Consider the following 24,428-nt stretch of genomic DNA (forward strand, 5'->3'; position numbering starts at 1 on the left):
GAAACAGAGAGACAGACAGACACTTGGTTACTATCCCGAGTAACGCTGGGTACTACAGCTGGTAATTAATAATTAGATGGTGTTCAGAAAGCATATGGCCGGTAGGGGTCCTGCATTTTCTAACCGCTGTATGTGCTACGTTTTTGTAAAATGCTGCAGCTTTTACTATTATCAGTATACCTCATTTCTGGTAATACAGTGACAGCAGGAACCTTCATTTTATATAATTTAATAGATTTTGATTTTAGATTGGATTAAAAAAAAAAGACTGACAAAAAAATATTAAAAATAATTTATAATGAGGCTATAGGTTAAACATAGGAGGTTAATTATTTTCCTGCAGGAACTGATAAGCTTCATTAAGTGTTTCCTGCATGTCCTGGAAGCCGGCGCAGGCACAGGCCTCCTGCAGCCGCAGCCAGCGGAAATCCTGGTGCTCATGCGACAGCTTCACTAACGCGTTTTGGTCTTTCAGCTCCCCCAGCCAGTAGATTACGGTTTTTGGTTTGTTGTTGACCTCGTAATTTAATTCCTTCTTGAATCCATCCATAATATGGAACTGGCTGGGCTGCAGTCCGGCCTCCTCCTCCGTCTCACGTAACGCCGTCGTCATGTCGTCTTCTCCGGGGTCAACATGGCCTGGACAGGATAAAGAGGGAAAACTTAGTTTGTGTTTTCTCCTTAGTCACGTCTGTATTCTTCCTCGTCATAGAGTAGAAAAAGCTCCATGTTGTATGTCTATATAATGCAGAACAGTATATATAGAGAATGAAGGAGAGGAAAAGAGAATAAAAGACCGAATGAAAGAAAAAAAAAAAAGAATGAAAGAGAAAAAGAATAAAAAGGGAGAAAGAATGAAGGAGAGGAAAAGAATGAAAGAGAAAAAAAAAGAGAGAAATGAAAGAGAAAATGAGAGAGAATGAAAGAAATACACATGATGAAAGAGCATGAAAGAAAGAACAATTGAATGAAAGAGATAATGAAAGAAAGTGAGAAAAGAAAGATATAGTGAAAGAGAATGAAAGAGAAAAAGAATGGAAAAACAGATACACAGGATGAAATAGTGAGAGATTGAAAAAAGAAAAAAATGAAAGCGAGAACAAGTGAATGAAAAAGAGAAAAGAGAATGAAAGAATGAAATAAAGAGATATACAGGGTGAAAGAGTGAGAATGAAAAATAAAAATAAAAAGAGAACGAAAAAGTGAAAGCGAAACAAAATGAAAGTGAGAGAATGAAAGAGAAAAAGAATGAAAGAGAATGAAAGAAAGGTAATGAGAGAAATAAAAAGAATGAAAGCCAATGAGAAAGAGAGATGAAAGATTGACAGAATGAAAGAGTCACTTTAAAATCGCTCTTTACTCTGCACTAGCGCATAGGGTTCTGAATTGAGCTGCTCGGACTGGCAAAAAACGGGACCAGTGGATCACTGCTGAATAAAGAAAGAAAAAAAAACAAAAAAAACCCCAACTCGATCCACTCCAGAATCTGGTGCCCATATAAATTAATGGATACCTGAATCCAGAGATTAAAAATGATTGTGGATGTTATAAAAGGGTAGAAGCACGCGCGGTATACTCACTGAAGTTGTGTCATGGCGGCACACTCCTTTCGGGTCACGCTTTTCACTTCCGGAGCCGACAATCCAATATTCACTGCTTTGCGCGCCCACTGGCACGTGTAATTGGTTGCAATTAGACGCGCCACCACCCTGAGTGACAACGTGTCAGAAGACTGCAACCAATCACAGGCACCAGGACAGCCAGTGGGCGGGGAAAGCAGAGAAAGTGTCTGCGGGTTAGTATGGTGAGCGTGCATGTAGACAGTAACACATACACGCTCCTGTAAAAAGTGTGCGCGGCTGTGCCGGTGATGCTATGTCAGTCTGTACAAGTCTGGCATGTCATCACCCGGCACGGCCCGCCATTCTCTGAACATGAGCGTGCATATACCTAGAAACACATGCACGCTCCTGTCAGAAGTGTGTGCGGCTGTGCCGGTGATGCGATGTCAGACTCGTGCGAGTCCCTCGCAAATGTGACTCCGGCCTAAGAGAAACTGCATGCAGCTTTTTTTTTTATTTAAATAAATAATAATAAAAAAACCCCACATACAGTCCCCCCCCCTAATTTTCATCCCAGCCAAGATAACGCCGGCTGGGGTCTGGTATTCCCAGCTCGCAGCTGCCCGGTATTGCCGCATCCATTAGATGTGACAATCCCTGTGCTTTACCGGCTCTTCCCGGTGCCCTGGAGCGGTGGCAATCGGGGTAATAAGGGGTTAATAGCAGCGCACAGCTGCTACTAAACCCTAGGTCAGGGTTCCCCAACTCCAGTCCTCGAGGGCCGCCAACAGTGCATGTTTTCAGGATTTCCTTAGCATTGCATGGGTGTTGGAATCATCAACTGTGCAGGTGATTAAATTATCACATGTGCAATACTAAGGAAATCCTGAAAACATGCACTGTTGGCGGCCCTCGAGGACTGGAGTTGGGGACCCATGCCCTAGGTTAATGATGGCACAGGCATCTATGAGATACCTGCATCAATAACCTGTTAATGACAGTAAATTAACACAAACACAGAGAAAAAAATCCTTTATTTGGAATAAAATAAAATAAAACGCACCCTCCTTCACCACTTTATTAACCCCCAACACCCTGCAGGTCCGGCGTAATCCACACGAGGTCCCACGACGACACATCCAGCTCTGCTACATCTCACAGCCAGCGACCATAGAGAACGACCGCCAGCTGTGAATGTAGCCTATGACTGAGCCGTGATGAGTGATGACTGCAGGCAGACGCTGTCACAGGCTGGGGGCGCGTCTGCCTGCAACCAATCACAGACGACAGGACGGCCGGTGGGCGGGGAATCAAGGAAAGCTGTATTGCGCAGTACAGGAAGTGAACACGCGACCCAGAAGCAGTGTGCCGCATGACACAGAGTCTCCGTAAGTATGAAACTCTCACTTAATTCTTGTTTTCTTTATCTTTCAATTAAATTTCCCTGACTTTTGCAGTCCGGATCGTGCACCCGGAATCCCCTGGGCATCTTTGAAACCGCAAGGATCCGGACTTTTGCAGTCCGGATCTGCTCAGCCCTAGTCCTGAATAAAAGACACCCTGTATGTTAGGATTCCCTGGCAGGGTATACACTGTATTTTCAGACTACCCAGATTTAGACAAAAGAAAAAACAGGAAAAAAAATATTTCATACCCATAGTAATTAGAATTCAATGAGGATCTATCTACTAAGCAGGAGTGGGGTGAGATTACACTAAGTATGAAAGCAGTTTTTCATTAAAAAAAAAAAAAAAAAAAAAAAAAAGTACCTAAATGCTCCAAAAATGTATTTCCTGAATATATTTTCCTCACCACCTAACCACATTTGTAATTATCTTTATTACACCATACCCTACACTTTTCCCCATCTGGCTAATCTTTAAAATGGGTTTTTGTTTTTTTAACTTCACTTCATGTTTCATTTGACGTCACAGGAGGCTGGGGCTGCACTCCACTGTCTGCAGCGTCCATCGCCTCTCCTAGAACAGGAAGTCACCAGGAGGAGGCGCTGCCGTTACATCCTGGATGATAGACACTGTGTGAGATGTGAGTGCAGCTCCAGCTCTCTGCTTCCAACTGTGCCGCTGCCAAAGCATCTAACTGTGAAAGAAGACATCAGGGGGTGCTGATAGAAGGAGTGAGTGACACCAGCGCCGGACCCTAATGAAGATTCGTTTGAGGGCAGGGCTAGAAGTTACAGGGCGGTGCTTGTTTCACTCACACTACTTCTATCTCCGTCCCCTGATGCTGTCTTTCACAGAAGCTACAGCAACGGAACAGAAGGAAGCAGAGAGCCGGTGCTGCACTTCCCTCACCCACAGAGTCCATCTCCCAGAATACAAGACGTCTTCAAAGGGGGCAGCAATGCAAGAAACTAGTAAGTAATCACAGTGCCACCCCCTCATGAAGTCCTGAAAGAAGTGATAGATACTGCAGGAAGTGAGTGCAGCTCCAGCTTCCTGTAATGTCACTCTTAAGAGGAGATCGTCACAGGGAGTACTGTAAAAAAAAACACATTTTTGGTGCTTTATGTCTTGATAATTAGGTAACATCACATGAAACTTTGGATGTCTTTGTCATGCAAGATGACTGTTTCCTATAATGTGAGAAATAATACATCATAGCTGCTGAATCAGGATGTACTAGACCGATGTAGCAGAGCTGAGCTGTGCGTCATTCCAGCCTACCACATATACAGTGGGTATGGAAAGTATTCAGACCCCTTTACATTTTTCACTCTTTGTTTCATTGCTGCCATTTGGTAAATTCAAAAAAGTTCATTTTTTTCCTCCCATCCCCCATCTTGCAAGAAAAAAAAACCCAGAAATGTAGAAATTTTTGCAAATTTATTAAACAAGAAAAACTGAAATATCACAAGGTCATAAGTATTCAGACCCTTTGCTCAGTATTGAGTAGAAGCGCCCTCCTTTTGAGCTAGTACAACCATGAGTCTTGGGGCAGGGGCAACCCCTTTAAATCAGCAAACAAGAAATCTTCTAGGTCTTTTATCTCTTCTTGGAAGACATCTCACCACGTCGAGTATTTTTAACACCCGCAGTCATCCCATAATCATCAGCCTGATGGCACTATAAACCCAAAAGAACATGTTCCTTCAATGAAATGGGGATTACGTGTCTGGCAGTGGTGCGCGGTGACAATTATCTTCAGGCCAACAAAGGATTTTAAGGGTAAGAGCACAAAATGTCATAACCTGATTTTCTTTGACAGCAGACAGTGGTGGATTGTCACTGGACTGAACCCTTAGACTCTAAAGGGGGTGTTAAGGCCCCGTCACACTAAGCAACATCGCTGCTAACGAACAACTTTTGTGACGTAGCAGCGATGTTGCTAGCGATGTTGCTGTGTGTGACATCCAGCAACAACCTGGCCCCTGCTGTGAGGTCGCCGGTTGTTGCTGAATGTCCTGGACCATTTTTTAGTTGTTGCTGTCCCGCTGTGAAGCACAGATCGCTGTGTGTGACACCGACAGAGCAACAACTGAATGTGCAGGCAGCAGGAGCCGGCTTCTGCGGACACTGGTAACCATGGTAAACAGCGGGTAACCAAGAAGCCCTGTCCTTGGTTACCCGATATTTACCTTCGTTAGCAGCCTCCTCCGCTCTCACTGTCAGTGCCGGCTCCTGCTTCTTGCACGTGTAGCAGAGTACACATCGGGTAATTAACCCAATGTGTGCTGTAACTAGGAGAGCAGGGAGCCAGCGCTAAGCGGTGTGCGCTGCTCCCTGCTCTCTGCACATGTAGCTGCGTGCGCTGGTAACCAAGGTAAATATCGGGTTGGTTACCCGATATTTACCTTAGTTACCAAGTGCAGCATCGCTTCCACGCGGCGCTGGGGGCTGGTCACTGGTTGCTGGTGAGCTCACCAGCAACTCGTGTAGCCACGCTCCAGCGATCCCTGCCAGGTCAGGTTGCTGGTGGGATCGCTGGAGCGTCGCAGTGTGACATCTCACCAGCGACCTCCTAGCAACTTACCAGCGATCCCTATCAGGTTGTATAGTTGTTGGGATCGCTGGTAAGTTGTTTAGTGTGACTGGGCCTTTACACGCAGCAATATTACAAGCAAGCGTAACTGCCCCCATCGTGTGTGCGTCATGGGCAAATCGCTGCCCGTAGCGCACAAGTTCGCTAGGCCCTGTCACACGGACTTACCTGGCTAGCGATGTCGCTGTGTCTGGCGAACCTCCTCCTTTCTAAGGGGGCGGTTCGTGCGGCGTCACAGCTGCGTCACTAAGCGGCCGCCCAATAGAAGCGGAGGCCTTAAGGCTCCGTTACACGCAGTGACGTATCTAACGATATATCGCCGGGGTTACGGATTCCGTGACGCACATCCGGCATCGTTAGCAACGTCGTTGCGTGTGACAGCTACGAGCCACCGTTAACGATGGAAAATACTCACCTTATGGTCCATCATTGACAGGTCATTCCTTTTCAAAAAATCGTTGATTGTTGTGGACGGAGGTTGTTCGTCGTTCCTGCGGCAGCACACATCGCTACGTGTGACACCTCGGGAACGACAAACTACAGCTTACCTGCGGCCGCCGGCAATGAAGGAAGGAGGTGGGCGGGATGTTACAGCCGCTCATCTCCGCCCCTCCGCTTCTATTGGGCGGCCGCTTAGTGACGACGTACGAACCGCCCCCTCAGAAAGGAGGCGATTTGCCGGCAACAGCAACGTCGCTAGGCAGGTAAGTCCATGTGACGGCTCCTAACGATTTTGTGCACCACGGGCAGCAATTTGCCCGTGACGCACACACGACGGGGGCGGGTACACTTGCTAGCGATATCGCTGCGTCACGTGTAACACCCCCTTTACACTAGAGCATGGGTCCCCAATTCCAGTCCTCAAGGGCCGCCAACAGGGCATGTTTTCAGGATTTCCTTAGTATTGCACATGTGATAATTTAATCATCTACACAGTTGAGGATTCCAACACCCATGCAATGCTAAGGAAATCCTGAAAACATGCACTGTTGGCGGCCCTCGAGGATTGGAGTTGGGGAACCCTGCACTAGAGCATACATGACACTTTACACAAAAGCTGTGCTCATCCACTACAAGAAAAACAGATTTTGGTACACAACAGTCTAATATGTCCAGGACCTGACCTTATTCTTATGCTCAGTAACTCTTTGAGGTTTGTTTGTTTTTTCATCAGCATTCACCCAGCACTATATGTATTGGACCTTCCTTTTCCTCATTTCCCAGTATGTAACCAGTCTGTGTGCAGGCAAATGTGGATGCAAGAAAAGCGAGAATTACCCGCGACCCATTCCCTAGTTGTTCAAATAAGTGAAGTCCCCCCCCATAACTGAGGAAGACTCATCGATGCTGTGGCTGGTTGACGTTCTCACCTTTGGGAGGGGTCCAGTGATGAGCTCCATACGACGTCTGAAGAAGGAGAAACTCGATATCACGCACAGAGGCCTCCGAGATTCTTCTGAAGATGATCAGACCGCAGGCTCTCACCGCCATGATTCCTGCAGAACACTATAGATTACAGGGGGCCGAGAGGAGCCCACCCAAGCCCCTCACAGTCTCGCTATGAAATTTCCCCCTTTATATCACATTTTTAGCAATTTAAAGACCCTCCCCCTCAATTAAAGTAAAGAATACAATCACACACCACATAGAAAAAGTGGACAATCCCTTATAGGCTGCATGAACATATATTATTATCATTCTTTTATATTTTGGGCCTGATTCATAATTTGCGTTTTTTGTTAAATGCTGCTTTTCTGTTCAGTCAGTCACATGTGCCCACAATTCACATAAAAATGCTTTTTATTTCGGTCTTTAACCTTTTTAATGCAAACATAGTGGCATATTTGCTAAAATGTGCCAAAATTTGCAGATATACAGTACAGAAAATTAATTTAGAAAGGACTGGACGACATTTAGGTAACAAAATGTTGGGACTGACTATTGAAAAAGCACAATACAAAAGGATTCTTTGCAGTTAGAGCAGTGAATTTGTGAAGCATCCAATCTAATAGGGATTGAGATTATTACTATCCTTGTGGGTTCAGCAAGGATTTTTTGCCAACTAAACTGTTTGTGCCGCTGCTCTGGAGAAAGTAATGAGCTTTCCATGAGAATATTACAGAATGCCCCGGCCTCCATACATACCCAGGAAATAAGAGAGGTGCGCATGCGCAGCACGAACTGTATTACGATAGTCACGTGACGCAGTGCAGCGCCGGCCATCTTCCTTGTGGGCACGTGCAAAATAACTTATTGCATTGTCGCATGATTTAGCTCTGCCGTTTGTGGCCCGGAAGCGTTAACACCAGTGGAGATAACCGAGAAGAAGAGGAGAAAGTATAAACCGCTTTTCGGTCCCGCTTCCATAGTCGGAAATGGCAAATATCACGTGGGTTAACTTTACCTTACTCCGCCCCTAGAAAGCAGGGATTGGCTGGCCTGCAGCGGCGTTGTCATGGAGACGTGAACAGCTGTCCTAGTACTACTGACGGTTGGTGGTAGAGCGGGGAAATAGGAGCAAGCGGTCTCCGACCTGTGCAGAGGCCGGACAGGTACAGTGATGACCGGGGGCTGCGTGTACAGAGGAGGCTGTGTGCTTGGGGGGAGAGAGATGAGGCTGTGTGCTGGGGGGGGGGGGGGGGAGAGGAGGCTGTGTGCTGGGGGGGGGGGGGGGAGAGGAGGCTGTGTGCTTGGGGGGAGAGAGATGAGGCTGTGTGCTGGGGGGGAGAGTGAGGAGGCTGTGTGCTTGGGGGGGAAGAGAAGGCTGGGGGGGGGGGGGGGGAAGAGGAGGCTGTGTGCTTGGGGGGGGGGAAGAGGAGGCTGGGGGGGGGGAAGAGGAGGCTGGGGGGGGGGGGGGGGAAGAGGAGGCTGTGTGCTGGGGGGGGGGAGAGAGGAGGCTGTGTGCTTGGGGGGAGAGAGAGGAGGCTGTGTGCTTGGGGGGAGAGAGAGGAGGCTGTGTGCTTGGGGGGAGAGAGAGGAGGCTGTGTGCTTGGGGGGGAGAGAGAGGAGGCTGTGTGCTTGGGGGGGAGAGAGAGGAGGCTGTGTGCTTGGGGGGGAGAGAGAGGAGGCTGTGTGCTTGGGGGGGAGAGAGAGGAGGCTGTGTGCTTGGGGGGGAGAGAGAGGAGGCTGTGTGCTTGGGGGGAGAGAGAGGAGGCTGTGTGCTTGGGGGGAGAGAGAGGAGGCTGTGTGCTGGGGGGGGGGGAAAGAGGAGGCTGTGTGCTTGGGGGGAGAGAGAGGAGGCTGTGTGCTTGGGGGGGAGAGAGAGGAGGCTGTGTGCTTGGGGGGGAGAGAGAGGAGGCTGTGTGCTTGGGGGGGAGAGAGAGGAGGCTGTGTGCTTGGGGGGGGAGAGAGAGGAGGCTGTGTGCTTGGGGGGGAGAGAGAGGAGGCTGTGTGCTTGGGGGGGAGAGAGAGGAGGCTGTGTGCTTGGGGGGGAGAGAGAGGAGGCTGTGTGCTTGGGGGGGAGAGAGAGGAGGCTGTGTGCTTGGGGGGGAGAGAGAGGAGGCTGCGTGCTGGGGAGAGAGAGAGAGAGAGAGAGGAGGCTGTGTGCTTGGGGGGGAGAGAGAGGAGGCTGCGTGCTGGGGAGAGAGACAGAGAGGAGGCTGCGTGCTGGGGAGAGAGAGAGAGAGAGAGAGGAGGCTGCGTGCTGGGGAGAGAGAGAGAGAGAGAGAGGAGGCTGCGTGCTGGGGAGAGAGAGAGAGAGAGAGAGGAGGCTGCGTGCTGGGGAGAGAGAGAGAGAGAGAGAGGAGGCTGCGTGCTGGGGAGAGAGAGAGAGAGAGAGAGGAGGCTGCGTGCTGGGGAGAGAGAGAGAGAGAGAGAGGAGGCTGCGTGCTGGGGAGAGAGAGAGAGAGAGAGAGGAGGCTGCGTGCTGGGGAGAGAGAGAGAGAGAGAGAGGAGGCTGCGTGCTGGGGAGAGAGAGAGAGAGAGAGGAGGCTGCGTGCTGGGGAGAGAGAGAGAGAGAGAGGAGGCTGCGTGCTGGGGAGAGAGAGAGAGAGAGAGGAGGCTGCGTGCTGGGGAGAGAGAGAGAGAGAGAGGAGGCTGCGTGCTGGGGAGAGAGAGAGAGAGAGAGGAGGCTGCGTGCTGGGGAGAGAGAGAGAGAGAGGAGGCTGCGTGCTGGGGAGAGAGAGAGAGAGAGAGGAGGCTGCGTGCTGGGGAGAGAGAGAGAGAGAGGAGGCTGCGTGCTGGGGAGAGAGAGAGAGAGAGAGGAGGCTGCGTGCTGGGGAGAGAGAGAGAGAGAGAGAGGAGGCTGCGTGCTGGGGAGAGAGAGAGAGAGAGAGGAGGCTGCGTGCTGGGGAGAGAGAGAGAGAGAGAGAGAGAGGAGGCTGCGTGCTTGGGGGGGAGAGAGAGGAGGCTGCGTGCTGGGGAGAGAGAGAGAGAGAGAGAGGAGGCTGTGTGCTTGGGGGGGAGAGAGAGGAGGCTGCGTGCTGGGGAGAGAGACAGAGAGGAGGCTGCGTGCTGGGGAGAGAGAGAGAGAGAGGAGGCTGCGTGCTGGGGAGAGAGAGAGAGAGAGGAGGCTGCGTGCTGGGGAGAGAGAGAGAGAGAGGAGGCTGCGTGCTGGGGAGAGAGAGAGAGAGAGGAGGCTGCGTGCTGGGGAGAGAGAGAGAGAGAGAGGAGGCTGCGTGCTGGGGAGAGAGAGAGAGAGAGAGAGGAGGCTGCGTGCTGGGGAGAGAGAGAGAGAGAGAGGAGGCTGCGTGCTGGGGAGAGAGAGAGAGAGAGAGAGAGAGGAGGCTGCGTGCTGGGGAGAGAGAGAGAGGAGGCTGCGTGCTGGGGAGAGAGAGAGAGGAGGCTGCGTGCTGGGGAGAGAGAGAGAGAGAGGAGGCTGCGTGCTGGGGAGAGAGAGAGAGAGAGGAGGCTGCGTGCTGGGGAGAGAGAGAGGAGGCTGCGTGCTGGGGAGAGAGAGAGAGAGAGGAGGCTGCGTGCTGGGGAGAGAGAGAGAGAGAGAGAGGAGGCTGCGTGCTGGGGAGAGAGAGAGAGAGAGGAGGCTGCGTGCTGGGGAGAGAGAGAGAGAGAGAGAGGAGGCTGCGTGCTGGGGAGAGAGAGAGAGAGAGAGAGGAGGCTGCGTGCTGGGGAGAGAGAGAGAGAGAGAGAGGAGGCTGCGTGCTGGGGAGAGAGAGAGAGAGAGGAGGCTGCGTGCTGGGGAGAGAGAGAGAGAGAGGAGGCTGCGTGCTGGGGAGAGAGAGAGAGAGAGGAGGCTGCGTGCTGGGGAGAGAGAGAGAGAGAGGAGGCTGCGTGCTGGGGAGAGAGAGAGAGAGAGAGGAGGCTGCGTGCTGGGGAGAGAGAGAGAGAGAGGAGGCTGCGTGCTGGGGAGAGAGAGAGAGAGAGAGGAGGCTGCGTGCTGGGGAGAGAGAGAGAGGAGGCTGCGTGCTGGGGAGAGAGAGAGAGAGAGAGGAGGCTGCGTGCTGGGGAGAGAGAGAGAGAGAGAGAGGAGGCTGCGTGCTGGGGAGAGAGAGAGAGAGGAGGCTGCGTGCTGGGGAGAGAGAGAGAGAGGAGGCTGCGTGCTGGGGAGAGAGAGAGAGGAGGCTGCGTGCTGGGGAGAGAGAGAGAGGAGGCTGCGTGCTGGGGAGAGAGAGAGAGGAGGCTGCGTGCTGGGGAGAGAGAGAGAGAGGAGGCTGCGTGCTGGGGAGAGAGAGAGAGAGGAGGCTGCGTGCTGGGGAGAGAGAGAGAGGAGGCTGCGTGCTGGGGAGAGTGAGAGAGAGGAGGCTGCGTGCTGGGGAGAGAGAGAGAGAGGAGGCTGCGTGCTGGGGAGAGAGAGAGAGGAGGCTGCGTGCTGGGGAGAGAGAGAGAGGAGGCTGCGTGCTGGGGAGAGAGAGAGAGGAGGCTGCGTGCTGGGGAGAGAGAGAGAGAGGAGGCTGCGTGCTGGGGAGAGAGAGAGAGAGAGGAGGCTGCGTGCTGGGGAGAGAGAGAGAGAGAGGAGGCTGCGTGCTGGGGAGAGAGAGAGAGAGAGAGGAGGCTGCGTGCTGGGGAGAGAGAGAGAGAGAGAGGAGGCTGCGTGCTGGGGAGAGAGAGAGAGAGAGAGAGGAGGCTGCGTGCTGGGGAGAGAGAGAGGAGGCTGCGTGCTGGGGAGAGAGAGAGAGAGAGAGGAGGCTGCGTGCTGGGGAGAGAGAGAGAGAGAGGAGGCTGCGTGCTGGGGAGAGAGAGAGAGGAGGCTGCGTGCTGGGGAGAGAGAGAGAGGAGGCTGCGTGCTGGGGAGAGAGAGAGAGAGAGAGGAGGCTGCGTGCTGGGGAGAGAGAGAGAGAGAGGAGGCTGCGTGCTGGGGAGAGAGAGAGAGAGGAGGCTGCGTGCTGGGGAGAGAGAGAGGAGGCTGCGTGCTGGGGAGAGAGAGAGGAGGCTGCGTGCTGGGGAGAGAGAGAGGAGGCTGCGTGCTGGGGAGAGAGAGAGGAGGCTGCGTGCTGGGGAGAGAGAGAGAGAGAGAGAGAGGAGGCTGCGTGCTGGGGAGAGAGAGAGAGAGAGAGAGGAGGCTGCGTGCTGGGGAGAGAGAGAGAGAGAGAGAGGAGGCTGCGTGCTGGGGAGAGAGAGAGAGAGAGGAGGCTGCGTGCTGGGGAGAGAGAGAGAGAGAGGAGGCTGCGTGCTGGGGAGAGAGAGAGAGAGAGGAGGCTGCGTGCTGGGGAGAGAGAGAGAGAGGAGGCTGCGTGCTGGGGAGAGAGAGAGAGAGGAGGCTGCGTGCTGGGGAGAGAGAGAGAGGAGGCTGCGTGCTGGGGAGAGAGAGAGAGAGGAGGCTGCGTGCTGGGGAGAGAGAGAGAGAGGAGGCTGCGTGCTGGGGAGAGAGAGAGAGAGGAGGCTGCGTGCTGGGGAGAGAGAGAGAGAGGAGGCTGCGTGCTGGGGAGAGAGAGAGAGAGGAGGCTGCGTGCTGGGGAGAGAGAGAGAGAGGAGGCTGCGTGCTGGGGAGAGAGAGAGAGAGGAGGCTGCGTGCTGGGGAGAGAGAGAGAGAGAGGAGGCTGCGTGCTGGGGAGAGAGAGAGAGAGAGAGGAGGCTGCGTGCTGGGGAGAGAGAGAGAGGAGGCTGCGTGCTGGGGAGAGAGAGAGAGGAGGCTGCGTGCTGATGTTGGTTTGAGATGTTGTGCATGTGCTATATACTCTGCTCTGTAGCTGTATATACTCTGCTCTGTAGCTGTATATACTCTGCTCTGTAGCTGTATATACTCTGCTCTGTAGCTGTATATACTCTGCTCTGTAGCTGTATATACTCTGTAGCTGTATATACTCTGTAGCTGTATATACTCTGTAGCTGTATATGCTCTGTAGCTGTATATGCTCTGTAGCTGTATATGCTCTGTAGCTGTATATACTCTGCTCTGTAGCTGTATATACTCTGCTCTGTAGCTGTATATACTCTGCTCTGTAGCTGTATATACTGTGCTCTGTAGCTGTATATACTGTGCTCTGTAGCTGTATATACTCTGCTCTGTAGCTGTATATGCTCTGTAGCTGTATATGCTCTGTAGCTGTATATGCTCTGTAGCTGTATATACTCTGTAGCTATATATGCTCTGTAGCTGTATATACTCTGCTCTGTAGCTGTATATACTCTGTAGCTGTATATACTCTGTAGCTGTATATACTCTGTAGCTGTATATACTCTGTAGCTGTATATGCTCTGTAGCTGTATATACTCTGCTCTGTAGCTGTATATACTCTGCTCTGTAGCTGTATATACTGTGCTCTGTAGCTGTATATACTCTGCTCTGTAGCTGTATATGCTCTGTAGCTGTATATGCTCTGTAGCTGTATATACTCTGTAGCTGTATATGCTCTGTAGCTGTATATACTCTGCTCTGTAGCTGTATATACTGTGCTCTGTAGCTGTATATACTCTGCTCTGTAGCTGTATATACTCTGCTCTGTAGCTGTATATACTCTGCTCTGTAGCTGTATATACTCTGCTCTGTAGCTGTATATACTCTGCTCTGTAGCTGTATATACTCTGCTCTGTAGCTGTATATGCTCTGTAGCTGTATATGCTCTGTAGCTGTATATACTCTGTAGCTGTATATACTCTGTAGCTGTATATACTCTGTAGCTGTATATACTCTGTAGCTGTATATACTCTGCTCTGTAGCTGTATATACTCTGCTCTGTAGCTGTATATACTCTGTAGCTGTATATACTCTGTAGCTGTATATACTCTGTAGCTGTATATACTCTGTAGCTGTATATACTCTGCTCTGTAGCTGTATATACTCTGCTCTGTAGCTGTATATACTCTGCTCTGTAGCTGTATATACTCTGCTCTGTAGCTGTATATACTCTGCTCTGTAGCTGTATATACTCTGTAGCTGTATATACTCTGTAGCTGTATATACTCTGTAGCTGTATATACTCTGTAGCTGTATATACTCTGTAGCTGTATATACTCTGTAGCTGTATATACTCTGCTCTGTAGCTGTATATACTCTGCTCTGTAGCTGTATATACTCTGCTCTGTAGCTGTATATACTCTGTAGCTGTATATACTCTGTAGCTGTATATACTCTGTAGCTGTATATACTCTGTAGCTGTATATACTCTGTAGCTGTATATACTCTGCTCTGTAGCTGTATATACTCTGTAGCTGTATATACTCTGTAGCTGTATATACTCTGCTCTGTAGCTGTATATACTCTGCTCTGTAGCTGTATATACTCTGCTCTGTAGCTGTATATACTCTGCTCTGTAGCTGTATATACTCTGCTCTGTAGCTGTATATACTGGAGTTTATACCGCAGGGTGTTAAAGCCTTAATCACATGACTACCGTATATAACTCGGATGAGTGCAATGTGAGAAAATCTCTCATTGTACCAATGTTATTCATTGAGGCAGAGCAGATCTGATTTTTTTTTTCCAATTCGGCATGAGAAAACAATTGCACCATGCTGTGTTTGGCAGCGTGTCTGATCATGCGCACCCATAGAAGTCTATGGGATCATGTGAAACCTCTGACTGCACTGGGACGACATCCAAGTGCAGTGCGATCTAGAAGATGGAGAAATGAATCTCTGCCTCTTTTCTGCACCTGTTCTCCGATTCCTGCATGTGAGAGAATCAGAGTGAGTGACACTTGAAGCATGCTCCAGCAGAGTTTGAGCTGAGTGTCATTAGCAGATCACATCCGATGCCCTCTCGTCAGATGCTATACGGCCTAAAGTTGGAGTCACATGAGTATAGAGCATCCAATGCGAGATAATCTGACGCGAGGCTCAATCTGCTGCTCCGAGGCTCACTCACTGATCTCTCCCTTGAGAATCTGATTGCAGGTGCGGAGAGAGATTAATTTCTCCATGTTCTCCTTTACCTGTCTCTGTGTATATTGGACCGCACTCGGATGTCATCTTGCATCTATAGACTTGTATGGGTGCGTGTGATCCCGTTTGTGGATGGTCCACAAGTCTACGGTTACGTATTGACTGCAGACTTTTAGAGTTAGACCAGACAACCCCTTTTAAATAAAGATGTATTTTGATCAACATCCTTCCACACACAGTAGGTAGTCCCCGCCGCCCCACCTCACGCGGCAGGACGTCACCGCAGCTCCTTTTCATGCAGCAGGATATGTGAGGGAGGCAGTCATATGATGCGGGATGCTATTATAGCTGTCCGTGGGTTGCACTTTGCCCAGGTCCGCTCTATAGGGTTATACACAGGTGCATTGTGTGCAGTGGGGTCTGCGTGTACTAAAGAATGTGCAGAGCTGCTGCACACACCACAGCCTCACTTCTCAGGAGACCTGTGTGGCTCCCTAGCTGGCCAGATAGATGCTCTTGGCCATGAGCTAGATTTGGATCATTGTGCAGTATGGGACTGGAGCATTACTGTAGAGGTTCTCCTAGACCTCCTAATTGCTCAGCAGAGTGCTAGCCCACAGGCTTCCTTCTGGGACAACCTGAATTGTGGGGTAAAAGTCACATAATTGTCTTAATCGGCCTTCTGTAATGTAGGAAGCGGATGTTAATATCCCAAGTGCAATGAAGCACAATTCTAGCATCAAAGCCGGCGTGTCCGCGTATTAATGAGTAGGCGTTATAGTGTAGGTGTATGACGAGGTCTTTCCTCACAGACCGGTGTCCTCCCGGTCATTATCCATCAATCACCACATCTCCGGATTATCCTCTGCCTCTTAATAATGCACTGATCATTAGTGAGTGATCCAGTAATGGCCTCTGGTTACAAGGTTGGGCGGCACCGATGGGGCATCAGCCGAAACCCAAACTCCTGGCAGATTAGTACTTGTATCACTTGTACCCAAGCCTCTGTCCATCGGGCTTTGATGTCCCCTGCTGTTACTTTGCCCTATGTCCATTTTCCATGTCTTCCATGATGAGCATTGTAGAAAACCTCTAGGTGTCCCATATTTTTGTCCTCTATAATCAATGACCAAGTAATCTATGGAATGGGTTGAAGGTGCTGACATAATAAATCCAGAAAAATGTGCAAAGGGTCGGCATAACGTAGTCACAAGCAACTGGTCTGGTGCTGCCCCTTTAACAAAAATTCAGGCAAAAGGGGTCCCAATACCAAATATTACCCCCTGTACTGTACGGTGGATTAAGGGTACGTACATGTGTGCAAGCTTTCAGGAGCAGATTTTGCCTCGGACAGGATGCAAATCCTCATCGAAATGTCTGTCATGTGCACATCTGTTGTGAATTGTATCTATAAAATTGGCGCTGAGAATCTGCAGCATAACCTGCCAAGTATTGGATAGAGATGGGATTTGGTAAAATCACATGCACTTTGCTTTTATAATAAATTCACTGTACATTTTGCAACCGGAAATCCAGATGGAAAATCCGTTTTGTGACCATAGAGTGAAATAAAAGCAAACTAGATAATACATTTTGGACAAGCTGGTGTTTGTCATTCTGGTATTCTCATCGTTATTATGAACCGTAGGATGGACCCTAAGGTCCTTTCTCCTGTGCTGCCATCTACCTACCGCGGAGAAAGTGATAACACAAGTCCCTGCAATGGGGGTCTTCTGCATGGCAGCGAGACACGGTCGGGATGCAGTGGGGTAACGGGACACAGCAGAGTAGCGAGACACAATGGTGTAGTGGGAGATGGTGGGGCAGCAGGACATGGTTGGACACAGTGGGACAGTGGGATGTGGCGGGGCAGCAAAATATGGTCGGGATGTGGCGGGGCAGCAAGACATAGTCTGGACACGGTGGGGCAGCAGGCCGTGGTGGGGCAGCAGAACATGGCCAGAGATGGTGGGTTAGCAGGACACAGTTGGGATTTGGCGGGACATGGTAGGGCAGTGGGACGCTGCGGGGCAGCAGGACACGGTCAGGATGCGGTTGGGCAGTGGGACGCAGTAGGACATAGTCAAGATGCAGCGGGACATGGTCAGGACACGATGGGACAGTGGGACGTGGTGGGGCAGCAGGAACTGGTCAGACGTGGTGGGGCAGCAGGACACTGTCAGGACACGATGGGACAGTGGGACGTGGTGGGCAGCAGGAACTGGTCAGACGTGGTGGGGCAGCAGGACATGGTCGGGATGCGTTGGGGCAGTGGGACGCAGTAGGACATAGTCAGGATGCAGCAGGACACGGTCAGGACACGATGGGACAGTGGGACGTGGTGGGGCAGCAGGACATGGTCAGACGTGGTTTGGCAGCAGGACATGGTCAGACGTGGTGGGGCAGCAGGACATGGTCAGACGTGGTGGGGCAGCAGGACATGGTCAGACGTGGTGGGGCAGCAGGACATGGTCAGACGTGGTGGGGCAGCAGGACATGGTCAGACGTGGTGGGGCAGCAGGACATGGTCGGCATGCGGTGGGGCAGCTGGAAACAGTTGGGACATGATGGAGCAGCGGGATGTGGTGGGGCAGCAGGACACAGTCGAGATACAGTGAGACAGTGGGACACGGCGAGGCCGCAGCACTTAGCTATTGGTAGGTAACACAGATTTCTTGCTAAAATCTAGATACAAAAAAAACGCTTCACATCTGCTTGTGACAGGTTACCCATTCGTTTACATAAGAAAACATCTATAGTGCCCATGCTGCGTTTTTTTTTTCCCTTGTGCTCAAAAAACCCAAAAAACATTATTTTCATCCTTTGACTCATTCCCTGTGCGTAAATCATTTTTGCAGTGGTTTTATTACGGCTGTTAATGTCTTTTTGTGTACAGAAAACAAGCTAAAAACACTGCATTGTTGAAGTAAGAATATCAAAAATCACACCAAAAAGTGTAAATCGTGGCCAAATATGTTTTTTTTTTTTATTGCATTTTTCTATGCTTTCTGAGCATTTTGCAAGGGAAAGACTTGAAAAAAAACCCCATCATATTGCTCCACCCCATATTATATTGTTTTTGTGCTTTTTAGTAGTAGCAGGTAGAAAAGTCTTAACATGTTAATTTTTGTGCAAAAATGCCTCGCTGTCACATTTTTAGGCTTTTGAGTTTCTTGTGAACACATCAGGTTTACAAATGAAGCCGAGGCGTAAACGAGTGTAAGACGACCGCTCTTCAGGCGTGTTATGCTGTGAAGACGCTAAATACTGCTATACTCCTGGATTAATACAATCAATAGGAAAATTTAAGCAGGTTCCCGGAAACGTTGGAGCATTTTTATTGCGCTTTCTTTTACTGTTTCTGCCCCCAAGAAATGTTAATAAGGTAAAAAAAAAAGGAAATTATGAAAAAGCAATAAATAAACAATTGTTTTTTTAAAAAAAACTATAGAAAAAAATGGCGTTTCCTTCACTTTGCGCCTTTTTCCAAAGATGCTGGAAAAAGGCGCAAAGTGAACATACTCTAATGGAAAAGCAAAAGTAATCCAAACTCCTTCACACTATAGAATCCTTATTTTCTCCTAGTCTGGGATTTGCTTAGTTGCTGAATTCTCCGCATTGACCAATTTCATGAAATCTGAAGATCTGTCCCTATACCCTGGACCCGTCCCCATGATACCGGCCCTGCAGAGTCACCCCACTGACATCCAGTTCTTGGTTATGATATTTCTTGTGCTGGAGGTGTGGGCAGGCCTCGTACAGCTGCTTCCAGGAGGCAGCTGTCCCCCATATCAGCTGTGATCTGCCCGACTTAGCAAGTTATTATAGGAACATGGAAATAGTTGTGTGTGTGGTAAGGGGCGCGTGTGCCCTGGTTAGGGGCGCGTATACCCTGTGTGCGCAGGATGTGGTACCCGCACCCGCAGCCTCTGATGAGATGGGTGTGCTGTGCACTGGGCAGTGCTGGGACGTCGTCCCTTTCATCTCCTCTATCACTGACCAGTGAAAACATCCATAACCTGGCTTCATTTGCTTCCTAACACTTGTGTCAGCGCTTCCCTGCCCTAAATCCAGAGGGTGTTCCCTTTATTGCCTGTCACAGACCTCTGTACAGATGTCAGTCTGCAGCATTGTATATACCCTGCTGTCTACACACTGCTCCATCCCCTCCTCACGCCTGCAGCACTGGCCTCCTCTGAAATACTATGTGCTGCTGTGGGAACCTACCTAATATTACTGTCTATAAAGGTCCGTACACTCATTGTTTGCAACTACTATTAAGGAATTAAAGAAGAGACAGAGTTACCCATGTGCTCTCAATGCCCAGAGAATTGCCCTATTAATATTGATGATGCCAGGCTGCGGGTGACAGCTGTTGTTCTGACTGATATGTAACACGGGGAGCTCTGCTGTTTTAGTTTGTCCGGATGTATTTTTACACTACTGCAATCGCCCTCACCCCTCTTGTATGATCAGGGTCTCGACCTTCAGTAGCCAGGAGCAGCTGCGGGTGCAGTCACTGTGCACATACATTACATTACTTATCCTGAGTTATATCCTGTATTATACCCCAGAGCTGCACTCACAATTCTGCTGATGCAGTCACTGTGCACATACATTACTGATCCTGAGTTATATCCTGTATTATACCCCAGAGCTGCACTCACTAATCAGCGGGTGCAGTCACTGTGTACATACATTACATTACTGATCCTGAGTTATATCCTGTAGTTTACTCCAGAGCTGCACTCGCTATTCTATGTGTACATACATTACTGATCCTGTACTGATCCTGAGTTAGATCCTGTATTATCCTCCAGAGCTGCACTCACTATTCTGATGGTGGAGTCACTGTGTACATACATTACATTACTTATCCTGTACTGATCCTGAGTTACCTCCTGTATTATATTGCAGAGCTGCACTCAGGTGTGCTACCAGGTGTGGTTATCAAATAGCTCTTTCATTGTTTAAAATATAATATGAGTGCATATCTGGAATATAATACTGGCTGTAATATAAGGTATGGAGAATATATGTAATGCATTTACACAGTGACTCCACTATAAGAATAGTGAATGCAGCTCTGGAGTATAATACAGGATGTAACTCGGGATCGGTACAGGATCAGTAATGTATGTATACAGTAACTTTACCAGTAGAATAGTGAGTGAAGCTCTGAAGTATAATACTGGGTGTAACTCCGAATCAGTACAGGATAAGTACACAGTGACTCCACCAGCAGAATAGTGAGTGCAGCTCTGGAGTATAATATAGGATGTAACTAGGGGTTAGTATAGAATGAGTAATGTAATGTATGTACACAGTGAGTGCACCAGCAGAATAGTGAGTGCAGCTCTGGAGTATAATATAGGATGTAACTAGGGGTCAGTATAGGATGAGTAATGTACTCCAGACCTGAGTAAATTTTGTCTAGCCGACTACAGCCTGCCTTTTGGTTGACCAAGCCTGGCCCGCAGATGGGGGCAGCTGAAAGGACCGGAAAATTAGATGCAGGCCAAGTGTACAAGCTCCATCCTGATGCTCGGCGCCTCTGGACTCCCACTGTCAGAATATGTGATGGTCGCTTTCCTCCGTGGCAGCTGAGTGAGGGGCTTGTGGTATGTGGATGTGAGACGCGTATATGGGGAGCGCTGCATCTCAGCAATGATGACTGCAACAATTTATTTAACCTTCACAAGTCAAAAAACAAAAGTGAAAAATGTGTCTGTATTGCAGCTTGTTAAAATAAAATGATCAGCGGCTACAAATCGGCTTCTGGTAACTCTGTATTCTCCCCAATGGCAAATAAACAGCATTTACTGCACTGCAAAGCCATAAAATTAATATTGAGCTGAATTAAGTTCAGCCTATTGTGGCCCTCCACAACAGTCCCGAAATCTCATATGGCATGTTGGGAAACTTATTTGCTCAACTTTAATATAAATAGTGACTGCACCCTCAGAATAGTGAGTGCAGCTCTGGAGTAAAATACAAGATGTAACTCCGGATCAGTACAGGATAAGTAATGTATGTACACAGTGACTGCACCAGCAGAATAGTGAGTGCAGCTCTGGAGTAAAATACAAGATGTAACTCCGGATCAGTACAGGATAAGTAATGTAATGTATGTACACAGTGACTGCACCAGCAGAATAGTGAGTGCAGCTCTAGAGTATAATACAGGAGGTAACTCCGGATCAGTACAGGATAAGTAATGTAATGTATGTACACAGTGACTGTACCAGCAGAATAGTGAGTGCAGCTCTGGAGTATAATACAGGAGGTAACTCCGGATCAGTACAGGATAAGTAATGTAATGTATGTACACAGTGACTGCACCAGCAGAATAGTGAGTGCAGCTCTGGAGTATAATACAGGATGTAACTCGGGATCAGGACAGGATAAGTAATGTAATGTATGTACACAGTGACTGCACCAGCAGAATAGTGAGTGCAGCTCTGGAGTATAATACAGGGTGTAACTCAGGATCAGGACAGGATAAGTAATGTAATATAGGTTTTCCTGTGTCCAGCTCTGTACATGAAAATCCGCTTTCATTAGCAGCTGGTCCCCTCAGGGTGGCGCTGTGCAGAGTGTGGTGTGATTTGTCCTTCGATATGTAGCATTCATCAGAATATTACACCACCTAATTGCTACATTTGTTGGTAAGATTTACTTTTCGATTGCTTTTCTCCCTTCACACAGTAGCCGGGGGTGCGAGCATGGCCTCCTGCCTCCTGGAGTGCCTCTGTGAGGCTGATCTGGAGCAGTATTATCCCAAATTTGTGTCCATCGGACTCCAGAAGATTGAGGAATTGGCGAAGGTGACGATGAGGGATTACTCCAAGCTGGGCGTCCACAGGATGGAGGATCGCAAACGCCTCTTCCAGCTGATTAAAATCATCCAGAGCGTGGCAGCTGAGGACAGCAATGACAGCAGGACCCCTCCTCTGCAGCCCGGCTGCGTCTACCTCCAGCCCCCCAATAGCCGATCTGTCACCCGCAGACAGCTGCAATTCGACATCTCCCTGGATGCGGACAGTAACGCCGGCTCCTCTCCTTCTCATCCCATGACACATCTGACTGCCGTGTGTGACGCAGCGCCACCTGCTGGCCAGGGAGAGCAGAGTCCCAGCTCATCGGCTGAAGAGTCCTGTCTGAAAGTGCTGGGGGGCACTGTGGGGACCCCCAGGGACAATGAAAGCCCCATCGTACATAGAGTGGTGCATGTGTCCGGGTACAACTATGGAGTGCCACAGACATGCGTACGGTAAGTTAGATACTGCCACGCTCTATTTGTCTTGTAGTTTAGTCCTATATAGGAGGGGGGGGGAGTTGATGATCAATAGAGATGGGGGTCCTAATACCCCACCCATCACCCAAATCTGCAGTTAGTGCAGGAGCGCACAATGGGCTGGATACTATATCTCCGTATCTGTCCGCTGCTGTGGGAGACTGTAAGGACCCATGGATATATGGAGTTACTATTAGGCCTGTACTCCTTTGTGGTGCACACCCTCCACTTCACAGTGGTGTGTTCAGCAATCAGTAGGGGTCTCAGATCCCAGACCCCTGGATTAGTAAGAATTTGCAGTATTGAATCTATTCATCTTTGCAAATGATAGTTACCTTATTATTGGGGGGATTTAAAGTGTAATGTTGCTGATTTTCATCCCGACGCAGCACCACCCCACGTCATAGGGACTCTTGCATCGGAAAGAAAGGGGATGTTTGTGATGGAAAAACCCTTTTTTAATTACTTTTTTTTTTTTTATTCTGATTGCACAGGCCCAGCAAGGAGGGACCCTGGACCGACAGCGATAAAATCCGAGTGTGCGTCCGCAAACGTCCTCTTGGCCTGAGGGAGGAAAGACGCGGGGAAGTGAGTGTGGTGACAGCAGAAGACAAGGAGACCATAACCATTTATGAGAGGAAGGAGGCTGTGAACCTGAAGGAATATATTCTGCAGGTAAGACCTTAGTGCGGGCTCGTACATTGCCATTGAGGTATCACGTCCGCTGCCCGACAAGAATGGAAAAGAAGGTGAAGCTCCAGGTAGTTTACTACATTAAAGACCCTGTCCACTACAGCACAATATAGAGACAGACCCTGATTCCAGTGATGTGTCACTTACTTGGCTGCTTCCGGAAGTTGTGATAAAATCACTATTTCTTTATCGTTCCTTTGGGAGACCCAGACCATGGGTGTTTAGCTTCTGCCTCCGGAGGACACACAAAGTACTACACTTAAAAGTGTAGCTCCTCCCTCTGAGCTTATACACCCCCTGGTGAGCAGACCCAGCCAGTTTATCGCTTTGTGTTCAGGAGGCATACATCCACACATGCATTCTCATATGATTTTTTCCTTTTGGAATGAGTTTGAAGAACTGCGGGTCCACGTCTGGACCCCCGGCATGTCCCTTCTCACCCCACTGTGTCAGCGGTGTTGTAAGGTTGATTTCCTAGGCTGGAGCCTTACATGCCGTGCTCCTTCACCATCCCTCCTGGGCTCTGGCTTGAAGTGGGAGGCAGCGCGGTCTCCATGCCTGGCAGGAGACCGGTCTCCATCCGCAGCCCTTCAGGACCCTGCTGGACCGGAGCACTCATCCCCAGGGACCTGGCCCTGCGTCTCAGCAGCTAAGTACCTGAGACGTTTATATTTGGGGGTCCCTGTGCTTTTATTGTTTGGGGAGAGTGTGCTTACTGTATTTACTGACATTTCCGGCGGGTTCTCTAGCTGTCGCCCGAGAACCGCGCCGATGGTGCCTGCGCGTCGGCCTCGCCGCTCAAATTTAGGCCCCGGCTTTGCCGGAGGCCTAGTTTCGTTTCACTGCCCTCGCATGTCACTCATGCAGAGGGACAGCGCGGCTCCTCCCGGCGGCCGTTCTGCACAGGGGAGGGACACTCCCCACTGCTGTGCGTGTCTCCTCCCCTGTAGGTCTCTATGGCCCTCCAGATCCCGCTCTTCATGCAAGTCCCGCCCCCTCCCTTCGCTCCGGCGGCCATTTTCTCAGAGTTCACTCAGTGATGCTCTGCGTTCTGCATCCCTGCTGAGGTGCTGTGTTTGGGGGTCCGGGCTTCGGGATCTGGAGGGCACACAACACCGCTCTGCACAGCACAGCGGTCTGGTAAGCCACAACCGGCTCTGGTTGTGGACCTCTGTATATACTCTCTGGGGTTCATTCTCTGGCACAAACGCTTCCCAAAGCGTGGTTCTGATGACCGTTTTCCCTTAGGGATTCCACTGACCGTCAGATTGACCTTCTGGCCAAATCCGTATATGAAGCGGCGGGTGCTTAGTTTTCCCCGACTTTTGCAGCAGTGTGGGCTCTCAAAGCCATCTCTGCTTCTCTAGAGGAGATGCATTCCCTCACCAGGGAATCTATGCCCGAAATGGTTGCCTTGACCTCCCAAGCTTCAGCTTTTTCATCCTATGCCATGTCTGCCATGCTGGAGGCTTCTCACTGCACTGCGGTTGCTTCGGCTAATTCCCTCGCTATCCGCAGGATCTTGTGGCTTCGAGAGTGGAAGGCAGATGCTTCTTCAAAGAAGTACCTTGCTGGGCTCCCTTTTGCTGGGTCCCGGCTGTTCGGAGAACAGCTGGATGAAGTTATTAAGGAAGCTACTGGCGGGAAGAGTACTTCCA

The 24,428-nt window shown here is 49.8% G+C and overlaps 2 protein-coding genes across 5 annotated transcripts in view; one reads left to right on the forward strand and one right to left on the reverse strand.

Annotated features, from left to right (window-relative positions):
• Window positions 1-278: 278 nt before the first annotated feature.
• On the reverse strand, window positions 279-7,783 carry NUDT2 (nudix hydrolase 2). 2 transcript variants are annotated; one of them, XM_075327073.1, is made up of 3 exons: window positions 7,710-7,783; window positions 6,935-7,060; window positions 279-639 (listed from the first exon to the last, which is right to left on the reverse strand). In XM_075327073.1, exons 2-3 carry the CDS (start codon window positions 7,053-7,055, stop codon window positions 326-328), a joined length of 435 nt encoding a protein of 144 aa, XP_075183188.1. In that variant the 5' UTR covers window positions 7,056-7,060; window positions 7,710-7,783; the 3' UTR covers window positions 279-325. The 2 variants fall into 2 exon arrangements, with proteins under 2 accessions (XP_075183188.1, XP_075183189.1); XM_075327074.1 differs by lacking the exon at window positions 7,710-7,783 and adding an exon at window positions 7,633-7,652.
• Window positions 7,784-7,863: 80 nt separating this feature from the next.
• The window catches only part of KIF24 (kinesin family member 24), a 58,490-nt gene continuing 41,925 nt past the window's right edge, over window positions 7,864-24,428 (forward strand). Inside the window, exons 1-4 of one of the 3 annotated variants that reach the window (XM_075327071.1) lie at window positions 7,864-7,901; window positions 7,985-8,116; window positions 21,489-22,053; window positions 22,572-22,752. In XM_075327071.1, coding sequence (XP_075183186.1) covers window positions 21,506-22,053; window positions 22,572-22,752 — 729 coding nt within the window. In that variant the 5' untranslated portion in view covers window positions 7,864-7,901; window positions 7,985-8,116; window positions 21,489-21,505. Of the gene's footprint in view, window positions 8,117-21,488; window positions 22,054-22,571; window positions 22,753-24,428 lie in introns of all 3 variants that reach the window. The other 2 variants (XM_075327070.1, XM_075327072.1) reach the window with 2 other exon arrangements.

Source organism: Anomaloglossus baeobatrachus, chromosome 1, assembly GCF_048569485.1.
Source record: "Anomaloglossus baeobatrachus isolate aAnoBae1 chromosome 1, aAnoBae1.hap1, whole genome shotgun sequence".
Lineage (NCBI taxonomy): Eukaryota > Metazoa > Chordata > Amphibia > Anura > Aromobatidae > Anomaloglossus > Anomaloglossus baeobatrachus.

Bases quoted from the DNA above. Each gene is read 5' to 3' on its own strand.
- NUDT2 (XM_075327073.1), bottom strand. From the start codon at position 7,055: ATGGCGGTGAGAGCCTGCGGTCTGATCATCTTCAGAAGAATCTCGGAG. The intron at 640-6,934 runs GTGAGAACGTCA...TATCCTGTCCAG, and splicing joins TCACTGGACCCCTCCCAAAG to GCCATGTTGACCCCGGAGAA.